Consider the following 21,819-nt stretch of genomic DNA (forward strand, 5'->3'; position numbering starts at 1 on the left):
CTACACAGGAGGAGGCTGCAGGACCTGGAGGAGAACACTCAAAGCTTCATCCAAAGACTGCACCATCCCTGGGCCCAGTGCTGCCATGTGGAATTGTGGGCCCAGGTCACTGGATCTTCTCAGTTAAAAAAATAAAAATATATACATTTTTTTTGGTAGAGATGGGGTCTTGCTATTTGGCCAGGCTGGTACTGAACTCCTGGCCTAAAGTGATCTTCCTGCCTTGGCCTCCCAAAGGGCTGGGGTTACAGGCATGAGCTGCTATTCCTGGCCAAGGATCATCTAATTTTTAAGAAAACCCCTAAATCCAATTCTTATATAATATTTCCCAATTTAAAAAAGTGATAATTAATTAAAATATTTAATACTGTCCACCAGAAAGGAGACCTGTCTGAAGGCTAAATACAGCCTGAGTCTCATTAGATTGTAACTTCTGCCCTGGGTCACCCCAGGGATTCTGTAGACCAGAGCTTGCCCAGGTCCAGGTCAGGCCACCTAGACCATTTGAGACAGTGTTCAGCCTTCTAGGATACAGAAAAAGTGATCTAGTTTTCCTAGACTTGGCCTCAAGCACTGAGCCTATTGTGGAAACATAATTATTCACTCTGGTGAGCGCTGATGAAAATTCCTCACTCTACAGGCACAGCTCTCCCCTTCTTCACATCTCTAAACTGAAGCACGTTTGAACACCCAGCAAGTTCCTAACAGCCCTCCCATCTCATTTCCGCATGGTTTTGAACATCATGTTATTTAAACATTTTTCTCATTTTCCTCATTTGTAGGGATGGGAGAATCATGGTGATGGGGGGCTGAGGTTCACTCTATAAGAAAGTTGTCCTCATTATTGAGACCTGATGTAAACAAAAGGAGTGTAAACATTGGGAGTTGTAATGTAAACACTGGGAGTTGCTGTAAACATGCCATCATCATTCAAGGAAGGTAAATTCAGGAGCAAGAAGAGGAACAATAAATGTAGGAATTTTGTTGAGAACTTTCATTCACGTAATTCCTCTGGTTCTTAATAATGTTTAAAACCGTGCAGAAATGAGATAGGAGGGCTGTTAGGAACTTGCTGGGTGTTCAAACCTGCTTCAGTTTAGAGATGTGAAGAAGGGGAGAGCTGTGCCTGTAGAGTGAGGAATTTTCATCAGCACTTACCAGAGTGAATAATCATGTTTCCACGATAGGCTCAGTGTTTGGGGCCAAGTTTTTGATTTGATGTCCTTATGCTGGGGCAGTAATATCAGAGCCTTTATTATGTTTTTTCACCCTTCGTGCTACCTTGTCTAAGACCTATTTCTTAAAAATACAGATGTTTTAGAAAAAAAATGAGTATCCTTTAAGGACTTGGATTTGACTTCCTTCCAATGCCTGGTCTTCATAAACCTTACTTATGTGGCGTGTGTGACCCCTAAGCATGCACATAGTCGTCTTTTTTTTTTTTTTTTTTTTTTTTTTGACAGTGTCTCTCTCTGCTGCCCAGGTTGGAGTGCAATGGCGTCATCTTGGCTCACTGCAGTCTTGACCTCCTGAGCTCAGGTGATCCTCCCACCTCAGCTTCCTGAGTAGCTGGGACCACAGGTGCATGCCACTACATCATGCTAATTTTTTGTAGTTTTTTTTTTTTGCAGAGATGCGGTTTCTCCGTGTTGCCCAGGCTGGTCTTGAACTCCTGGACTCAGGCTATCCTCCTACCTAGACTTTCCAAAGTTCTGGGATTACAGGCATGAACCACTGCGCCTGGCCCCTATTACTTTTTAAACAGAGGAAATTAAGGAGGAGGTAATGGTAGTTTAGTTAGAATTTGAACAGCACAGGTAGGAGTAGCTGCAAGCCTTCTCTTCTTAGCTCCCCAACCACCAGCAGTTCTTTCTCAGTTCTTTGGGGTAAGAAACAAATGGGGTTGTTTACAGCTTTAATGGGTGTGGTTGGTTACTGTTAAATTGATGCTACATTATTTGTAAGAGCTTTATATATCTTGTAAGGCTATCATGAGGAATTCATGAAAGAAAGCATTTTGCAATTACTTTGAAAACTGCAAAATGAATGTTATTATTAAAATTAAAACATGCTGAAGGTTAAGTAACATTTTTCATTTATTCTTACAGTTTCTAAAATAAAACATCAAAGACTTTTTATACTCTTTTGCTTAAAAGCTTCATAGACAAACATTGAATTTTAAAAATAGAAAAAGTCATATACTATGACTTTTAACATAAAGTCATATATTAAAGCTGACTTTGTTCAGTGCTAAAAGTTTTGCTCTGATGATGTAACTCTATGAAAATAGTCCAAGACATACATATTTTCTTTCCACCAATTTACTTGTGATGATTGGTGTGTATTTTTGAAATACTTGTGAAATATTAGGACTGGGCACGGTGGCTCACGCCTGTAATCCCAGCACTTTGGGAGGCTGAGGCGGGCAGTTCAGGTGGTCAGGAGATCGAGACCATCCTGGCTAACATGGTGAAACCCCGTCTCTACTAAAAATACAAAAATTAGCCTGGCATGGTGGTGCTCTCCTGTAGTCCCAGCTACTTGGGAGGCTGAGGCAGGAGAATCACTTGAAACCAGGAGGCAGAGGTTGCAGTGAGCAGAGATCGTGCTGCTGCACTCCAGCCTGGCAACAGAGCAAGACTCCGTCTCAAAAAAAAAAAAAAAAAAAAAGTTATTATTTCCTCAGAGAAAAATACAATGTACAGGCTTGGTGCAGTGGCTCATGCCTGTAATCCCAGCATTTTGGGAGGCTGAGGCGGGTGGATTACCGCAGGTCAGGAGATCAAGACTATCTTGGCCAACATGGTAAAATTCCACCTCTACTAAAAACACAAAATAAACCTGGCGTGGTGGCGTGTGCCTGTAATTCCAGCTACTCGGGAGGCTGAGGCAGGGGAATTGCTTGAACCCAGGAGACAGAGATTGCAAGTGAGCTGAGGTGGCACCATTGCACTCCAGCCTGGGCAAAAAAGAGCAAAACTCTGTCTCAAAAAAAAAAAAAAAAAAAAAAAAACCAAAAAAACTATGTACAAACACTAGCAAGTCTACATTTTCAAAAGGGAATAGACTGTCAATCTCCATATTTTATCTAGCAATTATACTAAAAAATAACAAGTAACATACCAAGTACATATTTTGTGCCAGCCAATATGTGAAGTGTTTTATGTGCCAATTCTTAATTTTTGCAAAAATCCTATAAGGTAAGTATTATCATTATTTTCAGATGAGGAAACTCAGGAAGAAAGGGACTAGGTTACTGGCCCAAATTGCTACTAAGTGGTGAGGCTGTGATTGACTCCAGACAGAGTGAGTCCAGAGTCAGTGTACTCTAGTGCCTACAGAGAAGCAAAACTTCATTGATCTGGATCATATTAATTCAGAATTTGTGAAAATAAAATTCAGACATGAGCTGGGTTAAAGCTTTTAAACCATAATAAATTGTTAACCGATGTAATGCATGGCTATTAGAAGGAGTTTCTGATTTATGTTATTTATCAAAATGTTTTCAATAACTTAGAAATATACACTACTATATAAACAACATCTGAATTGTTATTGCTTATGTTTTCAATGAAAGCTTCCATCCCTTCAGTCACTCATTTATGTATTAATTGAAGTAATATAACTGCAGTTTTAAAAATTGACTCAGTTTTTCACGTATTTATGAAGTACATTGATATTTTGTTACAATCATAGAATGTGTAATAATGAGGTCAGGGTATTTGAGGTATTCATTGCTTTGAGTATTTATCATTTCTTTTTTTAAATTTTTGTTTTTTGAGGCAGTCTCACTGTGTCGCCCAGGCGACAAGATGCAGTGGTGCCTCCCAGGTTCAAGTGAGTCTCGTGTCTCAGCCACCCGAGTAGCTGGGATTACAGGCGTGTGCCACCACCACGCCTGGCTAATTTTTGTATTTTTTGTAGAGATGGGGTTTCCCCATGTTGGCCAGGCTGGTTTTGAACTCCTGACCTAAAGTGATCTGCCTGCCTTGGCCTCCCAAAGTGCTGGGATTACAGGTGTGAACCACTGCGCCCGGGCAAGTATTTATTATTTCTATGTGTTGGGAACAATTTCAAGTCCTCTCTTATTGCTATTTTAAAATATACGATATATTGTTGTTAATTAGAGTCACTTTACTCCACTGTTGAACAATATAACTTACATTTTTTATCTAATTGTATGTTTGTACCTGATAACCTACATTTCTTCATCCCCTGCTCACACCCACTCACCCTTCCCAGCCTTTGGTCATCATCATTTAACTCTCTACCTGTGTGAGATCAACTTTTTTAGCTCCCATATACAAGTGAGAACATGCCATATTTGTCTTTCTGTGCCTGGATTATTTCAGTTAACATAATATCCTCCAGCTCCATCCATGTTGCTGCAAATGACGTGATTTCATTTCATTTGTATCTGGCTTCTTTATCATAATGTTTTTGAGGTTTATCCATGTTACATGAATCAGTCCTTCTGTTTTTTTTTTTTTTTTTTTTTTTTGAGACATGACTCCAGCTCTGTTGCCCAGGCTGCAGTGCAGTGGTGCAATCAAGGCTCTCAGCAACCTCTGCCTCCTAGGCTCAAGTGATCCTTCCACCTCAGCTTCCAGAGTAGTCAGAACTACAGGTGCATGCTACCATGTTTTGGTAATTTTAAAATCTATATATGTATTTTTTTGTAGAGATGAGGTCTCACAATGGTGCCCAGGCTGTGATTTCATTCTTTTTTTATGGCTGAAAGTATTCCACCATGTACATATGTATTATCTTCTTTATGCATTCTTCTGTTGGTGTACACTTAGGTTGACTCCATACCTTTGCTTTTGTGAATAGTGCTCTGATAAACAGGTGAGTGCAAGCATCCCTTTGATATACTGATTTCTTTTCCTTTGGATAGATACCTAGCAGTGGAATTGCTGGATCATATAGTAGTTCTATTTTTAGTTTTTTGAGAAATCTCTACACTGTTTTCCACAGTGGTTGTACTAATTTACATTCCCACCAACAGTGTATAAGAGTTGCCTTTTGTCTACCTCCTCATCTCCACAGGATCTCTTTTTGTCTGTAGTAACAGCCATTCTAATTGGGGTAAGATAACATCTCATTGTGGTTTTTCATTTGCATTTTCCTGGTGATTAGTGATATTCAACATTCTTTCATATACCAGTTGGCCATTTGTATGTCTTCTCTTGAGAATTGTCTATTTGTGTCATTTGCCCACTTTTCAACGTGATTTTTAAAAATTGTTGAGGTGTTTGAGTTCCTTGTGTATATTCTGGATATTAGTCCCTTGTTGGATGAATAGTTTGCAAATATTTTCTCTTATTCTGTAAGTTTTCTCTTCATTCTGTTGATTGCTTCCTTTGCTGTGAAGCTTTTCAGTTTAATATAATTCTATTTGTCTATTTTTATTTTAGGTGTCTGTGCTTTTGACGTCTTAGCTATAAAATCTTCCCTAGGCCAATGTCCTGAAGTGTTTTTCCTATGTTTTTCTCTAGTAGTTTTATAGTTTTGGGTCTTATGTTTAAGTCTTTAGTCCATTTGGAGTTGATTTTGTAGTGGTGACAGATAGATAGTGGTTTGGTTTCACTCTTCTGCATATGGATATCCATTTATTGAAGAGGATGCCCTTTCCCCAGAGTATGCTCTTGACGCTTTTGTTGAAAATCAGTTGGCAGTAAACATGCGAATTTATTTCTGGGTTCTGTATTCTGTTCCATTGGTCAATACCAATACCATACTGTTTGGTTACTATAGCCTTGTAATATATTTTGAAGTAAGGTAGTATGATGCTTCCAGCTTTGTTCTTTTTTCCCTAAAATTTTTTTGGTTATTCTGGCTCTTTTGTGGTTCCATAAAAATTTTAGTATTTTTTTTCTATTTCTGTGAAAATGACATTGGTATTTTGATAGGGGTTGAATTGAATATGTAGATTGCCTTGGGCAGTATTTTAACAGAATTAATTCTTCCAATCCATGAGCAGGAGATGTCTTCATTTGTTTGGTGTCCTCTTCAATTTCTTTCTTTAAAATTTTTTAATAAAAATTTAAAATTTTCCTAGAGATGAGTTCTCACTATGTTGCTTAGGCTGGTCTCAAACTCCTTGAGTCACGCGATCCTCCCACGACCTCCTAAAGTGCTGGGATTACAGGCGTGAACCAGTGCACCTGGCCGCCTTCAATTTCTTTCCTTAGTGTTTTGTAGTTTTCTTGTAGTTGTGGGTTTGTCATATATGGCGTTGATTATTTTGTGGTATGTTCCTTCTATGCCTAGTTTGTTGAGAGTTTTGGTCAAGAAGGGATGTTGAATTTTTTAAAATGTTTTTTCTGCATCTATTGAGATGATCATATGTTTTTTAGCCTTCATTCTGTTGATGTGATGTGTCATGTTTATTGATTTGCGTATGTTAAACCATGTTTGCATCACTGGTATAAATTCCATTTGATCATGGTGTATTATCTTTTTGATGTGCTATTGAGTTTGGTTTGCTAGTATTTTGTTGAGCATTTTTGCATTTATATTCATCAGGGATATTGGCCTGTAGTTTTCTTTTTTTATTGTGTTGGCCTTATAGAATGAATTAGGGAGAATTCTCTCCTTTCCAACTTCTTGAAATGGCTTGAGGAGGATTGCTATTAGATCATCTTTGTATGTTTGGTAGAATGTGGTAGTGAATCTGTCCAGTTTTGAGGTGGTGAATCTGTCCAGTTTCTTTGTTGGGACACTTTCCATTACTGATTTAATCTTGCTATTCATTACTGATCTGTTCAGGTTTTCCATTTCTTCCTGATGCAATTTTGGTAGGTTGCATGTGTGCAGGAATTTATCTATTTTTCTCTAGGTTTTACAGTTTGTTAGTGTATAGTTGTAATAGTCTGTAATGATCTTTTGTATTTCTGTGGTATCAGTTATAATGACTCCTTTTTCATTTCTAATTTTGGTCTTTTCTTGGTTAGTCTAGCTAGCAGTGTATTAATTTTGTTTATCTTTTTGAAGAATCTGCTTTTTGTTTTATTGATCCTTTGTATTGTTTTTGTCTGTATTTTGTTTAGTTCTACTCTTTCTTATTTTTTTCCTTTTACTAATTTTGGGTTTGGTTTGTTTTGCTTTTCTAGTTCTTTCAGGTTTATTATTAGATTGTTTATTTGAAATCTTTCTACTTTTTTGATGTAGGCATTTATTCCTATATACTACTCTCGTAGTATTGCTTTTGTTGTATCCCACAGTTTTTGATATGTTATATTTTCATCTTCATTAATATCAAGACATTTTAAAACTTCCTTCTTCATTTCTTCATTGACCCAATAGTTATTCAGTAGTATGCTGTTTAATTTTTATCTATTTGTATAGTTTACGAAGTTCCTCTTGGTATTGATTTCTAGTTTTATTCCATTGTGGTCTGAGAAGATACTTGATATGATTCCATTTTTTAAAAAATTGTGTCTGGGTATGGTGGCTCATGACTGTAATACCACCATTTTGGGAGGCTGAGGTGGGTAGATTGCTTGAGGTCAGGAGTTCAAGACCAGCCTGGGTAACATGGCAAAACCCAGTCTCTACAAAAAATACAAAAATCAACCAGATGTGGTGGTGTGTGCCTGTAGTCCCAGTTACTCAGGACGCTCAGGTGGAAGGATTGCTTGAGCCCAGGAAGTTGATGCTGCAGTGATTCATGATTGCGCCACTGCACTCCAGCCTGGGAGACAAAGGGAGACCCCATCTCAAAGAAAAAAAAAGTTGGCTAGATGCAGTGGCTTATGCCTGTACTCCTGGCAATTTGGGAGGCTGAGGCAGGAGGATTGCTTGTCTCAGGTGTTTGAGACCAGCCTGGGCAACAGAGTGAGACCCCTAGCTCTACAAAACTTACAAAAATTACAAAAAAAAAAAAAAAAATTAGCTAGGTGTGGTGGTACATGGTTGTGGTCCCAGCTACTTGGGAGGCTGAGGTGGGAGGATCACTTGAGCCTGGGAGGTCAAGGTTGCAGCAATCCATGATTGTGCCACTGCACTCCAGCCTAGGCAACAGAGAGAGAACTTATCTCAAAAATTTTTTTTGTTGAGACTCATTTTCTGGCCTAATATATGATTTATTCTAGCGAATGTTCCATGTGCTAATAAGAATGTGTAATCTGAAGTTGTTGAATAAATGCTCTGTAAATGTCTGTTAGGTTCATGTGATCTAATGTCCGTTTTAAATCCAGTGTTTCATTGGGTACTCATGGACCCAAAGATGGCAACAATAGACACTGGGACTACTAGAGAGAGGGAATGGGGCAGAGATCGAAAAATTAACTATTGGGCACTACGCTCACTACCTGAGTGACAGGATCAGTTGAACCCCAAACCTCAGCATCATGCAATATACCCATGTAACAAACCTGCACATGTACCTCCTGAATCTAAAATAAAAATTGACATTATTTTAAAAAGTTAATAATCAGGAAAATGGTGGTGGGGGGGAGCAGTGAAGAGATATGAGGGAACCCTCTATGCTCTCTGCTCAATTTTTATGTAAAACTAAAACTGCTCAAAATTAAAATCTATTGGTTTATAAGAAATAAGTCCACTGTTTCTTTGTCATTTACTGTATGGATGATCTGTCTAATGCTGAAAGTGGGTTGAAGTACTCCACTAATCTCGCATTGAAGTCCATCTCTCTCTTTAGATCTAGCAATATTTGCTTTACGAATCTGGGTGCTCCAGTGTTGGGTGCATATATGTTTAGAATTGTTATATCCTCTTGCTGGATTTATTCCTTTATCATTCATTATGTGCCTTGCCTTCTTTTTTTTTTTTTTTTTTTTTTTTTACTGTTTTGACTCTTTTAGCTGATATAGGTATAGCTATATCTATTTACTTCTGGTTTCCATTTACATGGAATATCATTTTCTATCCCTTTACTTTCAGTCTATATGTGTCTCTATAGGTAAAGTGCATTTCTTATAGGCAAGACGTAATTGGATCATGTTTTAAAATTCATTCAGCCAGTCTATATCTTTTAAGTGGAGAATTTAATCTGCTTACATTCAAAGTTATTACTGAAATGTGAGTTTTTGTTCCTATCATATTGTTAATTGTTTTCTGTATGTTCTTTGTTCCTTTATTTTGCTCTTCCTGTTTATCATTGTAGCTTGGTGGTTTTTTGCAGTGGTGCCATTTGAGTCCTTTCTCTTCCTCATTTGTGTGTTTACTTTACCAGTGAGTTTTATACTTTTGTATACTTTTCATGATGGTAAATGTTGTCCTTTCACTTTCCAGGTTTAGAACTCCCTTGAACATTTCTTGTAAGGCTGTACTAGTGGTTGTGAATTCTCTCAGCTGTTGCTTGTCTGGGAAAGACTTTATTTCTCCTTTTTTTATTTTTTATTCGAGATGGAGTCTCACTTTGTCACCCAGGCTGGAGTGCAGTGGTGCAATCTCGGCTCACTGCAACCTCTGCCTTCCAGCTTCAAGCATTTCTCTTGCCTCAGCCTCCTGAGTAGTGGGGACTACAGGTGCCTGCCACCACGCCCAACTAAGTTTTGTATTTTTAGTAGAAACAGGGCTTCACCATGTTGGCCCGGCTGGTCTTGAACTCCTAACCTTAAGTGCCTCGGCCTCCCAAAGTGTTGGGACTACAGGCATGAGCCACTGCGCCCAGCCCTATTTCTCAATTTATGAAGGCGAATTTTGCTGGATGTAGTATCCTTGGCTGGCAGTTTTTTTCTTTGAGCACTTTGAACATGTCATTCCATTCTCTCCTGGCCTGTAAAGTTTCTGCTGAGAAATCTGCTGTTAGTCTGATAGGGGTTCTTTTATAGGTGACTAGATACTTTTCTCTTGCTGTTTTTAGAATTCCCGCTTTGTCTTTAGCATTAGACAGTTTGACTATAATGTGCTGTGGAGAAGATCTTTTTGCATTGTATGTGTTTGGGGATCTCAGAGTCTCCTGTACCTGAATGTCTAAATCTTGGGAAGTTTTCATCTATTATTTCATGAAATAGGTCTTCTAACCCTTTCATTCTTGTTTTGCCTTCTGGGATTCCAATAATTTGAGTATTTGGTAACTTCATGGTGTTCCATATGACATGAAGACTTTGTTTATCCTTTCAAATTCTTTTTTTTTTCTTTACTTTTGTCTGACTGATTTCAGAAGAGTTGTCTTTGAGTTCTGAGATTCTTTCTACTGTTTGATTTAGTCTATTGTTGAAGCTCTTGAATGTATTTTATATTTAATTCAAGGAATTCTTCAGTTCCAGAATTCCTGTTTGGTTCATTTTTATTTTTATTTTTTGAGACAAGGTCTTACTTGTCCAGGCTACCAGGCTGCAGTGCAGTGGTACTCGGCTCACTGCTTCCTGGGTTCAAGTGACTCTCCTTTCTCAGCCTGCTGAGTAGCTGGGAATACAGGCATGTGCCACCATGCCCAGCTAATTTTATTTTATTTTTTCCAGTAGAGACAAGGTTTCACCATGTTGGCCAGGCTGGTCTCAAACTCCTGACCTCAAGTGATCTGCCTGCCTCAGCCTCCCAAAGTGCTGGGATTACAGGCCTGAGCCACCGTGCCTGGCTGGGTTTATTTTTATATATATCTCTCTGGTAAACTTGTCATCATGTCCTGAATTGCTTTTCTGATTTATTTGTATTATTTTTCAGAATTCTCTTGTATTTCACTGAGCTTCTTTAGAGTTAATAATTTGAATTCTTTCTGGAATTTCATGAATTTCTTTTTGTTTATGATCTGTTGCCTGAGGATTATTGCATTTCTGTGGAGGTGTCACATTTCCTTGTACTTTCATGTGTCCTGCATTCATATGTTGATATCTATGCATCTGGTGTAACAGCCACTCTTCCAGTTTTTTGAATTTTCTTTTGTGGAAAAGGTTTTTCCTGAGGATGTATCTATGGTGTTGGTTGGGTAGGATGCTTTGGCTTTGATTCTAGGTGTGTGGAATGGTGTAGTCTCTGTATGATTTATTTGGCTGTAAACAACATCAGTTGTAGCTGTGATTTCCATGGAGGCTTAGGGTGTGGTTATTAGTGGATGCTGTGGTGAGGTTTTGTTGGGGACTGGGATGCCAGGTAGGCCAGTCTTTGGGCCCCAGTGGTAGCAGCAGAGGGTTGAGCATGCCTGTCTTTGGGACCCAGTGAGGCACATGTTGGCAGTGGTGTTAGCAGGTCCAGGTGGGCCAATTCTTGGACTTACAGGAAGCTTAATTTTGCCAGTAGTGGTAGCAGTGGGTTGGGAGGGTGGGAGGGTCCTTGGCCCCCTGGAGAGCCAGGGTGGCATGGGTGATTGCAGTGACAGTGATGGGGCAACCTTTGGGTTGCAAGCAGTGCAACCTGGTGTTGGCAGTGTCTGTGGTGGGCTGAGTAGGCCAGTCCCTAGACCTGCAGGTGGGTGCATGCAGATAGGTGCCAGCTATGGTGGCAGCAGCCAGATGGGTAGATTTCTGGAAGGAGTGTTTAAGTGCCAGTGGTGGTGAACTTAGCTGAACAATCCCCTGACCTCTGGGCTGTGTGCTGTGGCATGTTGAGGGGAGTGAAGCTAGGCTAGAGGGGCTGTCCTCAGTCCTCTGATAGCATGTGCAGGCACCAGTCATGGTAAGCAGGAGTGGGATGTTCCCCAGGCCACCAGTGGAATGCTCAGGTTGGGGGCAGCAGTGGCCATGCTGCTGTCCTGTCACTGGGGTGGGAGGTGCTGCCTTCAGTGGTGGCAGCCTGGACAGGTGGGGAACACATGTGATGCTTGTGCCTTGGCCTCTGCTGTGATAGCCTATGCCTTGATAGCACTTCAGCTCTGGGCATGGTAGCCTGTGGTCATTGATGCCTCAGCCCAGACGCATGTACCTGCACCTGGCAGTAGCCTGCACCTGGATTGTACCTCAGGCCTGGCTGCAGTAGCCTGCATGCAGTTGCTTGTGCCTCAGTCACAGGGCAATAGTCCACATATCTCTTGTGGCTCAGCCCTAGCATCACTGAGATCTACAACAGTACTCAGTCTATTGGGGGTGGGGCTCTAAAATGGTGCCTTGCTGTAGCTGCCTAAGTCTCCGGGGGTGTTTGGGACCCAGTATGCCCTTCCTCCCTGGGACAGTCCTGTGGCACAATCTCTTGGCAGCTCCCTGTTAGTTTCAGGGCCTCGAGGGTTGAGGAGCTCTCCCATGGTTAGAAGTGCAGGGGTCCACAGTGGGAAGGGGAAGTACTGAGGGTCTCTCCCTTAACCTTTCCTCATACTGGGGAGTCTCTCTCAGCCCTCAGCTGATCCCAACCAAACAAGCTGCCTCACTTCCTTCTCCTTCCTTGTTTTAGGTATTTCTTGTCACTTTCTGTGGAATTCCAGTGTTTTCTCTTGCATGATCTACTCAATGTGTGACTATCTACTCACTGTTTTGGTTCTTCCTAACTGCAATTTTAAAATACAATACAACTCTATTGAGCTATGTAGTTCATTATTATAGGCAGATATATGAAGGACCAAATTATGACCAAACTCCTGAAGTCGTATGTTTACTGCTATCTCCTTAATATGCTACATTCCTACCATTCTGTTTTATTTTCAGTTTCCAGACAGACCACAGAGTTTTCTGTCCCTTCCGAGTATTTGTACATTTTATCTTTCAGCCATATTTGCCTTATCCCTACTCACTTCCTATTCAGTCTTCTCTTTTTTTCAACTTTTTTTTTTGGGTTGGGGTGAGTGGAAATGTAACATACAAAAGAAAAAGACACAAAACATGCTTAAGACTACCAACACTAGGGCAGCAGTCCCCAACCTTTTTGTCACCACGGACTGGTTTCATTGAAAGCAGTTTTCCTATGGATGGAGGCAGAGAGTGGATGGTTTCAGTATGAAATTGTTCCATTTCAGATCGTCAGGCATTAGTTAGATTCTCATAAGAAGTGTGCAACCTAGATCCCTTGCACACGCAGTTCACAATACATGCTCCTATGAGAATCTAATGCCGTTGCTAATCAGGCGGTAATGCTTGCTGGCCTGCTGCTCACCTCTGGCTGTGTGGCCCTGTTCCTGACAGGCCACAGACCAGTACCAGTCTGCAGCCTGGGGGTTGGGGACCCCTGCACTAGGGTAACCACTATTCATTCAAAAATTAGAAAATAGCCAGCACTTCAGAAGCCTTTACCCTTTCCAATCACAATGCTCCCGTCCTCTCTGCAATACCTTGATTTTCATGATAATGACTTTTTTGCCTTTCTTCTTAGTTTACTTCCCAGAATGCAGCCCTAAACACTATACTTCCGTTTGAGTCATCAAAGGGAATCATATAGCATGGACTTATGTGTCTGTCTTCACACAATATCATGCTTGTGGAATTCATCTTGTGTAATTGGAGTTCCTCTGTTTTCACTGCAGTGTGGTAAGAGTTGGCGAACTGTGGCCTGTGGTCTGTTTTGTTATATGTTGTCTATGGCTGCTTTCGTGCTACAACAGCAGAGTTGAATAGTTATGTCGGAGACCTCATATTTACCATCCAACCCTTTACAGAGTATTTGCTGATTTCTGCAGTATTGTGTGAGTACGCCACAATTTATTTTTTCCATTCTTTTGTTTTTTGGAGTTCTGGGTTGTTTACACTTTTGAGTTATTACAAACAACACTTCTGTGAACATTCTTGTAGTGCCTCATGGTGCACATGTACACTCATTTCTGTTGGGTATATCTTTAGCTAAGTAGATAATGCCACACATTTTTTTTTCCTAAATGATTCTAACAATTTACCAACACTGGTGTTTGAGACCAGTCTGGGCAACAGAGCAAGACCGACCTCCATCTCTACAAAAAATTAAAAAATAAGCCAGGCAAGGTGGCACATGTGTAGTCTCAGCTGCTCCAGCAGCTGAGGCAGGAGGATTGCTTGAGCTTGGGAAGTCATGTTTATAGTGAGCTGTGACTGAGTCACTGCACTTCCACCTGGATGACAGAGTGAGATCCTGTCTCAAAAAAAAATCTATTTCAATTCCTTCCTGAAATTTTCAGTCAGCTGTGCATCCATAACTGCCTCAACTAAGATCTTCCACTGCCACCTCAAATGCAACATGACTGCAATGAAATTGCTCTTTGACTACAGACAGACTCCCTTTGGGGTGCCCCTCCTTCTGTAAGAGGACTCATTATTTCCATAGTCACTCAGGCTCGAAACTGGGAAGTCATCCTGGATTCCTCATTCTTTCCATCCCTTCATATCCAGCCATTCACAGGCCAAGTTCCTCCTTCATAACATCTGTTATATCTACCCCTTGTATCCTATCCCTATTACTGACCTTCACCCACAGGTCGTCTTCATCATTGGCCTTGACTTCTTGCCTCCATCCCTTCTCACTGCAATTCCACATGAATCTTCTTAAAACACTTTTCTGCCCCTATCAACTACTTGTTCAAACAGCCTTTACTGCCATTTATCTTCCATAGAATTAGGTCTTAACTCCCTAGCTAAGCCAGAACCTTCCCATATCCCATTAGTTTAGAATCTTACTTTTTGCTTCCTCTCTAGAAAACCTCCTTTAGCTCACTGCTCTTTTCACTAGCCCTTGAACTTACTCCAACCTCTGAATCTTTTTCTGTTTAAGCCACTTTCTTCAAGGGTCAGTTAAAGTCCTAACTCTAGTTCCAACTGATCCTATTCAAAATTGATTTCTCCTTTGTCTGATACTTGTTGTAGCACACTATTTCCTCCACATGTACCTTGTATTATAATTTTTTGTTCATTCACTCATTCGACAAAGAATATTGATCATCACTCGTATTCCAAACATCGTGCTGGACACAGGGTGTATAAAGATGTAGATGATATAATTCCTAACCTTGATGAGTTCATGATCTTGTCCAGTTTGACCAAGTTGAATACAAAATATTCGAGGGCTGAAACTGTCTTACTCTTTTTTATATTTCCAATGCTAATCAGCATTTTCCACAGAGTACATGTATAATATATATCTATTCCTGTTAATGGTGATGATGAAAGGCAAATATAATTTCTTGTTCTAATAATAATGAAGCAAGCTAGAGGCTAGCAAAATTTCACTCATATTTTATGTAATTCTAGCAGAAATTCAGATAAGGAAGCTACCATCCAATTTTCTGTTGGGTTTTAGTATTGTAGACCTCTTTTTACTCACAAAGCTATACATGCTCTAAAAATTCTTAAGGTTGTTCTTATTCAGGTTGTTTCCTGGAATTGTACAAGGAGGTAAATTAACCCTTTTGGATCACTTGTAGAGTTATTTTAACTTTTTGTTAAGAAACCCTATAACACACTGATATACATACATCATATACTTTCATAAACACTTATAGATAGATATACTACAAGAAATCTCTAGATGACTTCAAATTCTCACTAATAAGCAGGAATAATGAATTGTTACTTTATCATAATACAGTGAAAGAAGTCATTACTATACAATAATCCAGAAAACATATCACAAACATTTTACTGAAGGCTCATTAGTGCAATTGGTAGACTTGGCATAAAGTTCCAGAAAAATTCGGCCTACTTGGATGAGACTTTAAATTTCTTGAAAGAAGGGGCTATGTGTTTTATTTCTTTCATAGTACCTAAGATACCCAGCATGGCAACACAATCAGGAACTACTCCAAAAACATTTGTCTAGTTGCAGTTGCACAAACTAATAATTTTATGGCCAGAATAAGAAAAATGTGTATGAACCTTTGCAAAGAACATATAAGTAACCAATACTTGATGATTACGTATCAGATGGGAAATGTAGGAATTATTTTAATGACCTCAATAGGTTGGTCAAAAAGCATCCTGCAGGAGCTGAGTTTAAGGAGGAATGTGGAGACAGAGGGTATTCTCAGAGGAAGCATCGTAACAGTTAACTTTTATCAAGTGCTTACTAAGTGCCAGATACCTTTCCAAGTAGATCATCTTATGTTAGTTCCTTTGATCCTTAAAACAACTCTGTGATGTCAGCACCATGAGAACACCCATTTTATAGATGAGGAAACTGACGTAGAGCAACGTTTACAAATTTGCCACAGTTTTCAGCCTAGATTAGGACCCCAAAACCATGACTCCAGAGCTTTGTATGCTTCAAGTCTACACTATGATTTCTCCTATAGAGATGCAAATAATGATTCAAAGGCCAAAAAGAAAAAGTGTGGGGAAGGGAGAGGAAGAGAGACAGAGACAGAGAGATAAGGAGAGAATGGGAGGTGTAAGTTGTTTTGTTTTCTGGGTGGAGCTTTGAAAGTGATATATAATTGAATGGAAAATAAGTAAGTTGTTCAAGAAAGTTACAACCACCATAATGCAGGACAAGGCACTGTGAATTTTCAGAGGGTCTCCTCCTCCTGCCCCCATTGGATCTACTTTCTGTGCCATGGCCTCTATTTGGAAAAAACAGAGGAAAATAACGTAACAGACAGGCTCATCATGAGCACACACGGCCGTCACCAGGCCGTTTTATTTCCTGAAAGGTTGCTCATTCCATGGTGGCCTCTGACAGGCAGGAGGTGCCACTATTCAAGACTCCTCCCGGCAACCCCAGGACAGAATTACCAGTGCCAAACAGAAGGCTGGCATGTTTTAACCCACCCATGACCCGCTCCTATATACACTGGAGTGGCAGCCGGAGGTCAGAGACAACAGAAGAGCAGCAGGGAAACTATGACCTGGAAGGTGGTTTGTGGAGCTGGGCTGATGCTGAGTCCTGGCTTCTGAAGCAAAGGCAATGGGGAAGACAGAAACAAAGAAAAACTAAAACAAAAACATGTGGAAAAATGGGAGAGCAATGGGGCACCAGGAGACTAGGCGCCTGTACCAAATAGGAACCAGGTGCAGCTTTAAAGTATGTGCCTGCTTTATGTGTTAACATTTGCACACTCTGCCCGTACTTAAACTTTTACAGTGTAATACTCTGTTATCTCTTCTAAGCACCTAGAGTGGAAGGTAGAAATTATACTCCTTTCACAGAGAGAAGGGCTTCTGAGAATAACAAAACCCAAATGACTTTTGAATAAAGCTGCAGATCTTTCTGATTCAAGGATGACTGCATTTATACAAATTTGTTTGAGATGTTAACATTGTGTCAAGGAAATGAATCAGAAAAACTTTTCAAGTTACTTTAAACCCTATGATCCTAGGATGGATTGTGCAGAGAATCCTAAAGTACAGATCAAAATGGTTCTGACCTAAATTCATGAATAGACAGTGTTTCAAGATTAAGGAAAGTATGTGCCTGTCTCCTATGGATTTACAGAAACTAGTCCTAAAAAAAAATTGACAAGGAAAATCAGTGGTGTGAACATAGCACCACATTACAAATATTTTCTCAAATGAAGGTTTTTGAAAAAGTGTAGAAAAAATTCAAACGGTTGTTTGGATACTTCTCTGATAATCGTCATTATCTTAATCCATTTTTAACATTCATAATTAAAAAGAAAATTAAGAAATTAAGAATATTAATTTTTTTCCTTTGGTAGCCTTAGCTTTAAACAAAAATAGGATGTGAACATATTAAAAGTCTATGTACAGATTTTGTGTATGTCCCTGGAAGGGAGTCTGTTTGCTGGCCAGCTTAATTTTTGACAAAGAAAAATGGGCTGCTCTTGCTTCTTGCACAAAGATGCACTGTTTCTAGAGCAAAGAAAAAAAAAAAAAAGGAGAATGTGTGTAAACAATACATTTGGAAAAAATTAAGATAATATTCAACATGATAATTTAGTATAAACTTTTTGAGAATGGATAAAATGTGTGGCTCATTAGAATTAAAAATATAACTATAATAAGAACTTTAAATACTAATATCTGATAACTTTAACAGCAAGCAAGGCACCCTAAAATTCATTTTCAGTACCTCATCATTAAAGATGTAGCTCTTTTTAAAAGCTGCTTTGTCTATGCAGTTGTACAGTACTCTAAAGTTTCCACAAGAAACGAGGCAAAGTATTTGTGAAATCGAGCCACCTCGATTCCTTCCACAGAGCTGCCATCTGGGCTTGTTTATTTGTGTTTCCAACTTTCGGGAACAGAGAGTTTCTCTGTTGGGGACAGGGCACTGAGTAAAGGAAGTGTCTTACAGAAGGCTATCTTTTTTTTTTAACTACATATTCAAAACTTACAGTTTAGTTTGGTCAAAAATATCAAATGACTACCATAATCACAGAGTCTAACACAATTGGAAGCCTCAGAATTGTCTTAGCAAACACTCTTCCGCGATATGATGCAAGTAATATTTCCTACATAATACCTTCTTGTGATTTTCAAATCTTTTTCACAATACAAACCGTCACTGAGGCTATATAGCTATTTGTCCTGGAAATCAAGCATTTTTCATAAATCCTTCTATAATAAGTATTTGATTTAAAAATGAAAGAAGTATTTCCAGGCAATTTTCCTAATTTTAGAAGGTACATATGAGCCATGTTACCAAAAAAACAAAGCAAACAGCAAAACAAAAATCTTACAAAGTATAATTAAGAAGCAAAGCATTATTGTTTGAATATACAATCTCATTATGAAGAACAGTTTAAAAATTTGTAAGTCCACACTTAAAAACAACTAGTAGTCTCTTATCTCTGAAACATTTAACAAACAAAATAGAAGCAAAAAGTACCTTGTAGAGTAAAATCCAGCAATACATATTCGTAAGCAAATTCTGTCTTTGTTTCCACTTGCGGTCTCTTCAGGGTAGAAAATATTTTTCCAGGGCTGCTATCATCAGGGTCTTCTAGCTTTCTAAGTCCGCACCCCATGGCAAAATCTGTAAGGAATTAAATTGCAGGAAAGGGGAGGGAGAGCAGCAAATTCTGTTGTTTAAGCTGCAAAAAGAAACTTATAGACTTAACTGCTTTGATTTTGTTTTCAGCTAAACCATAGATAACCAAAAAGAAAACATCTGGGTCCAAAGAAAGGAATTGAAGAATTTTTCTATCCATTTTTCTGTAAAGTCATTGAACCCATGATTAAGCTACAGCTCCAGGAGGCTGGGCTTGATCTTAGAGAAACATGCAAGCTGCTACAACTTAGCGGAGAATTTCCATGCCACGTCAATTTACAGCCAGCCCCCTACCAGAGTTCTGTCGCTCAGGGCACCAGCGGTGCTTTGTCTATCCCAGTTGGCTGGATGATAAAAAGAGGTGTCCAAAAACGGAAATAAAAAGGCAAAAGGGCAACTTGGATGTAATTATCTACAAGTAAAAGATATATTCAGACATAGTGGCATACAATTCTTTTTCTGTTTTCCCTCTTCTCTCTGTCCTGCCACCCTCCTTCCTCTCAACTACTACCAAGAAAGCAAAAGGAGAGAGAGAGGGAGAGAGAGGCAGTAGGGGGGTGGGGAGAGAGAGAGAGAGAGAGAGAGGGAGAGAAAGAGAAAATGAAAAGAATGGATTCTCAACATATTTAGAAACAAAAATCATTTCCAGAAAGGAAGTCAGTTTTATGAGGAAACTATTTCTGGAGTCTAAAAGGAGAAAAGTAAAGTTAAAAAAACAGCACTTTAGTCTTGAGATAGTACTTTTGAGAATTTCTTTCCACATGAAGTTTCTTTCTGTTGGAAAAATCATATGCTAATTAAAAGAGCAAAGTGTAAAAAATTTATATTAAAATGTTTTCATAAAAAGACTTTACTTAATTGCAAAGGAGAGACAGTTACATGTGTAATTAGTTTCCCCAACATCCTTAAAGAGTTTAAAACACTCTACTATTAGAAGGCTTATGATAGCAACTAATACTTCTATAGATCTCAAAGTATCCATCATTAAAAAATAAAACAAAACTGACAACTTGATTCATTTATTTATTTTATTTTTTTGGAGATGTGGTCTTGCCTGTCACCTGGACTGGAGTGCAGTGGCCCAATCATGGTTCATTGCAGCCTGACCTCCTGGGCTCAAGCGATCTTTCCACCTCAGCTTCCCAAGTCACTGACACCACGGACACATGTCACCACATCTGGCTCTTTTTTGTATTTTTGGTGAAGATAAGGTCTCACTATGTCGCCCAGGCTGGTTTTGAAATCCTCAGTTAAAGTGATCCTTCTGGATCGGCTTCCCAAAGTGCTGGGATTACAGGTGTGAGCCACTACCAATTCCATTCAGTCTTATAAATTGCCATTTAGCCAAGGTCAAGAACAATTTATAATGGACCAATTGTAATGAATGTTTATTGTGTTTTACCCTGTATAGGTCAGGAAGTATGGTGCACTCATCAAAACGGCGAGCCCTGGAATCAGGCTGCCTGGGTTCAAATCCTGCTTCTTAGGCCTACTAGAGATGTAATCTTGGGCAAGTTACTTGACCTCTTCAAGTTTCAGTTTCCTCCCCTGTATACAGTACTTACTTCATAGGCTTGTTATGAAGGCTGAATGAGATAATCTTATCTCATATCTTAACACTAGGCCTGGCTAATGGCACAAAATATATTTGTTGATGTGTGCACATTATAAAACTGGGTTAGGAGTAGGAATAGGAAGGAAGTGATTCTGCCATTGCTTCCATTATTTACAAAATAAACCCTTATCACAGTTGAGATTCTAGAGAGTACAAGCCTGAAAAATTTTTTCAATCACATTGAAGCCTGAGCATGAAAACTCTCAAAAGGGGGATGGATTATTTATTTTATAGATCACTATTACCTTTTTTTCTTTTCCTACTGCCTACTTGCCTTTAAATGTTTCATTTCTCAGAAATGTCTTAGAGAAAAATTCCATAGTCTTTCATGCTCCAGGATGAGCACTGTCAGTGGTAAGCAATTTCTGGATGACTTTGACTAAAAAGACAGCCAACTCTGACCCAGTGTGACTCATTTGACTGTTCACAGTACATGCCTGTCATTTTCCATATCCTCTTTGGTATGGTGGGCTGTGAGGTCCTGTATGGCAGAAATGGTATCTTTGAAGGTCACTAGCATCTCCTGAAGTGCCTGGAAGATTATTTAAGTACCCATTATATTTATTAAATGCATGCTATATTCCAGCCACTGAACTAGGTGCTGGTACACAAGATAATTAAACATGGCCTCTGCCCTAAAGAAACTTATAGTGTAATGGGGAATACAGACTTATATGCAGATGATTTCAGTGTAATTTGGTAGATGCTGCAATAAAAGTATGTAAAAGATGCTACAGAAACTCAAGATGGGGCCTCTAACTCAGCCTGGAGGATGATGTCTGAGTTGTCATCAAGGATAAATATTTTTAAGATGATAAAGAAAGGTGGGTAGCCTGTGCCAGGAAAAGAGAAAAGCATGAGCAAAATCATGGAATCATGAAAAAGTATGGCATGTTGAAGGAAGATGAAACAGTTGACAATTACTAGAACATAAAATGTGAGAAAAGACTAAGCTGTAAGGGAGGCAAGGGGTAAGCTGTAATGAACTTTGCATACCATACAAAAGGGAATTTGGACTTTATTTTGTAGGCAACAAAGATGAGTCAAATAATCAAGTGAGGAGTCCGAAGCAGGCAAGTGACATCAGTTTGCCTTTTAGATTGGTTACTGTGGCTGATTTCAGGAAGATGGTTTTACTTAGAGCAAGAATGAAAACCAGTCAAGAGGGTCAATGCAATAGTCCAGTAGAGAGCTGATGACTGAACGAATGTGGTACATCAGTAGGTCCTTAAGGAATTATTTTTACCTTTAGTAAAAAAGAACTATAGTTCCTTAAGTTCATAATTGAACAATCACTTAAGTAATTTTCTCCTCCAAATTCTAACAAAATAAAATTTTATTAGACTCAATGATATTTTAAAAACATTTTCATTTATCAATATGGCACACATTCCTGCTATTATAACAATTATATGGGATTTCACTGTATTAATACAATGCTTACCAAGTAACATTTTGGTCAT

General features: G+C 39.1%; 1 protein-coding gene across 1 annotated transcript in view; it reads right to left on the reverse strand.

Annotated features, from left to right (window-relative positions):
* RFTN2 (raftlin family member 2) overlaps positions 1-18,858 on the reverse strand; it is a 91,301-nt gene extending 72,443 nt beyond the window's left edge. The window contains exon 1 of the mRNA XM_011989138.1: positions 18,580-18,858. Coding sequence (XP_011844528.1) covers positions 18,580-18,718 — 139 coding nt within the window. The 5' untranslated portion in view covers positions 18,719-18,858. The remainder of the gene's footprint in view (positions 1-18,579) is intronic.
* Between the last annotated feature and the right edge of the window lie 2,961 nt (positions 18,859-21,819).

The sequence above is a fragment of the Mandrillus leucophaeus genome, unplaced genomic scaffold (genome assembly GCF_000951045.1).
Source record: "Mandrillus leucophaeus isolate KB7577 unplaced genomic scaffold, Mleu.le_1.0 Scaffold1093, whole genome shotgun sequence".
Lineage (NCBI taxonomy): Eukaryota > Metazoa > Chordata > Mammalia > Primates > Cercopithecidae > Mandrillus > Mandrillus leucophaeus.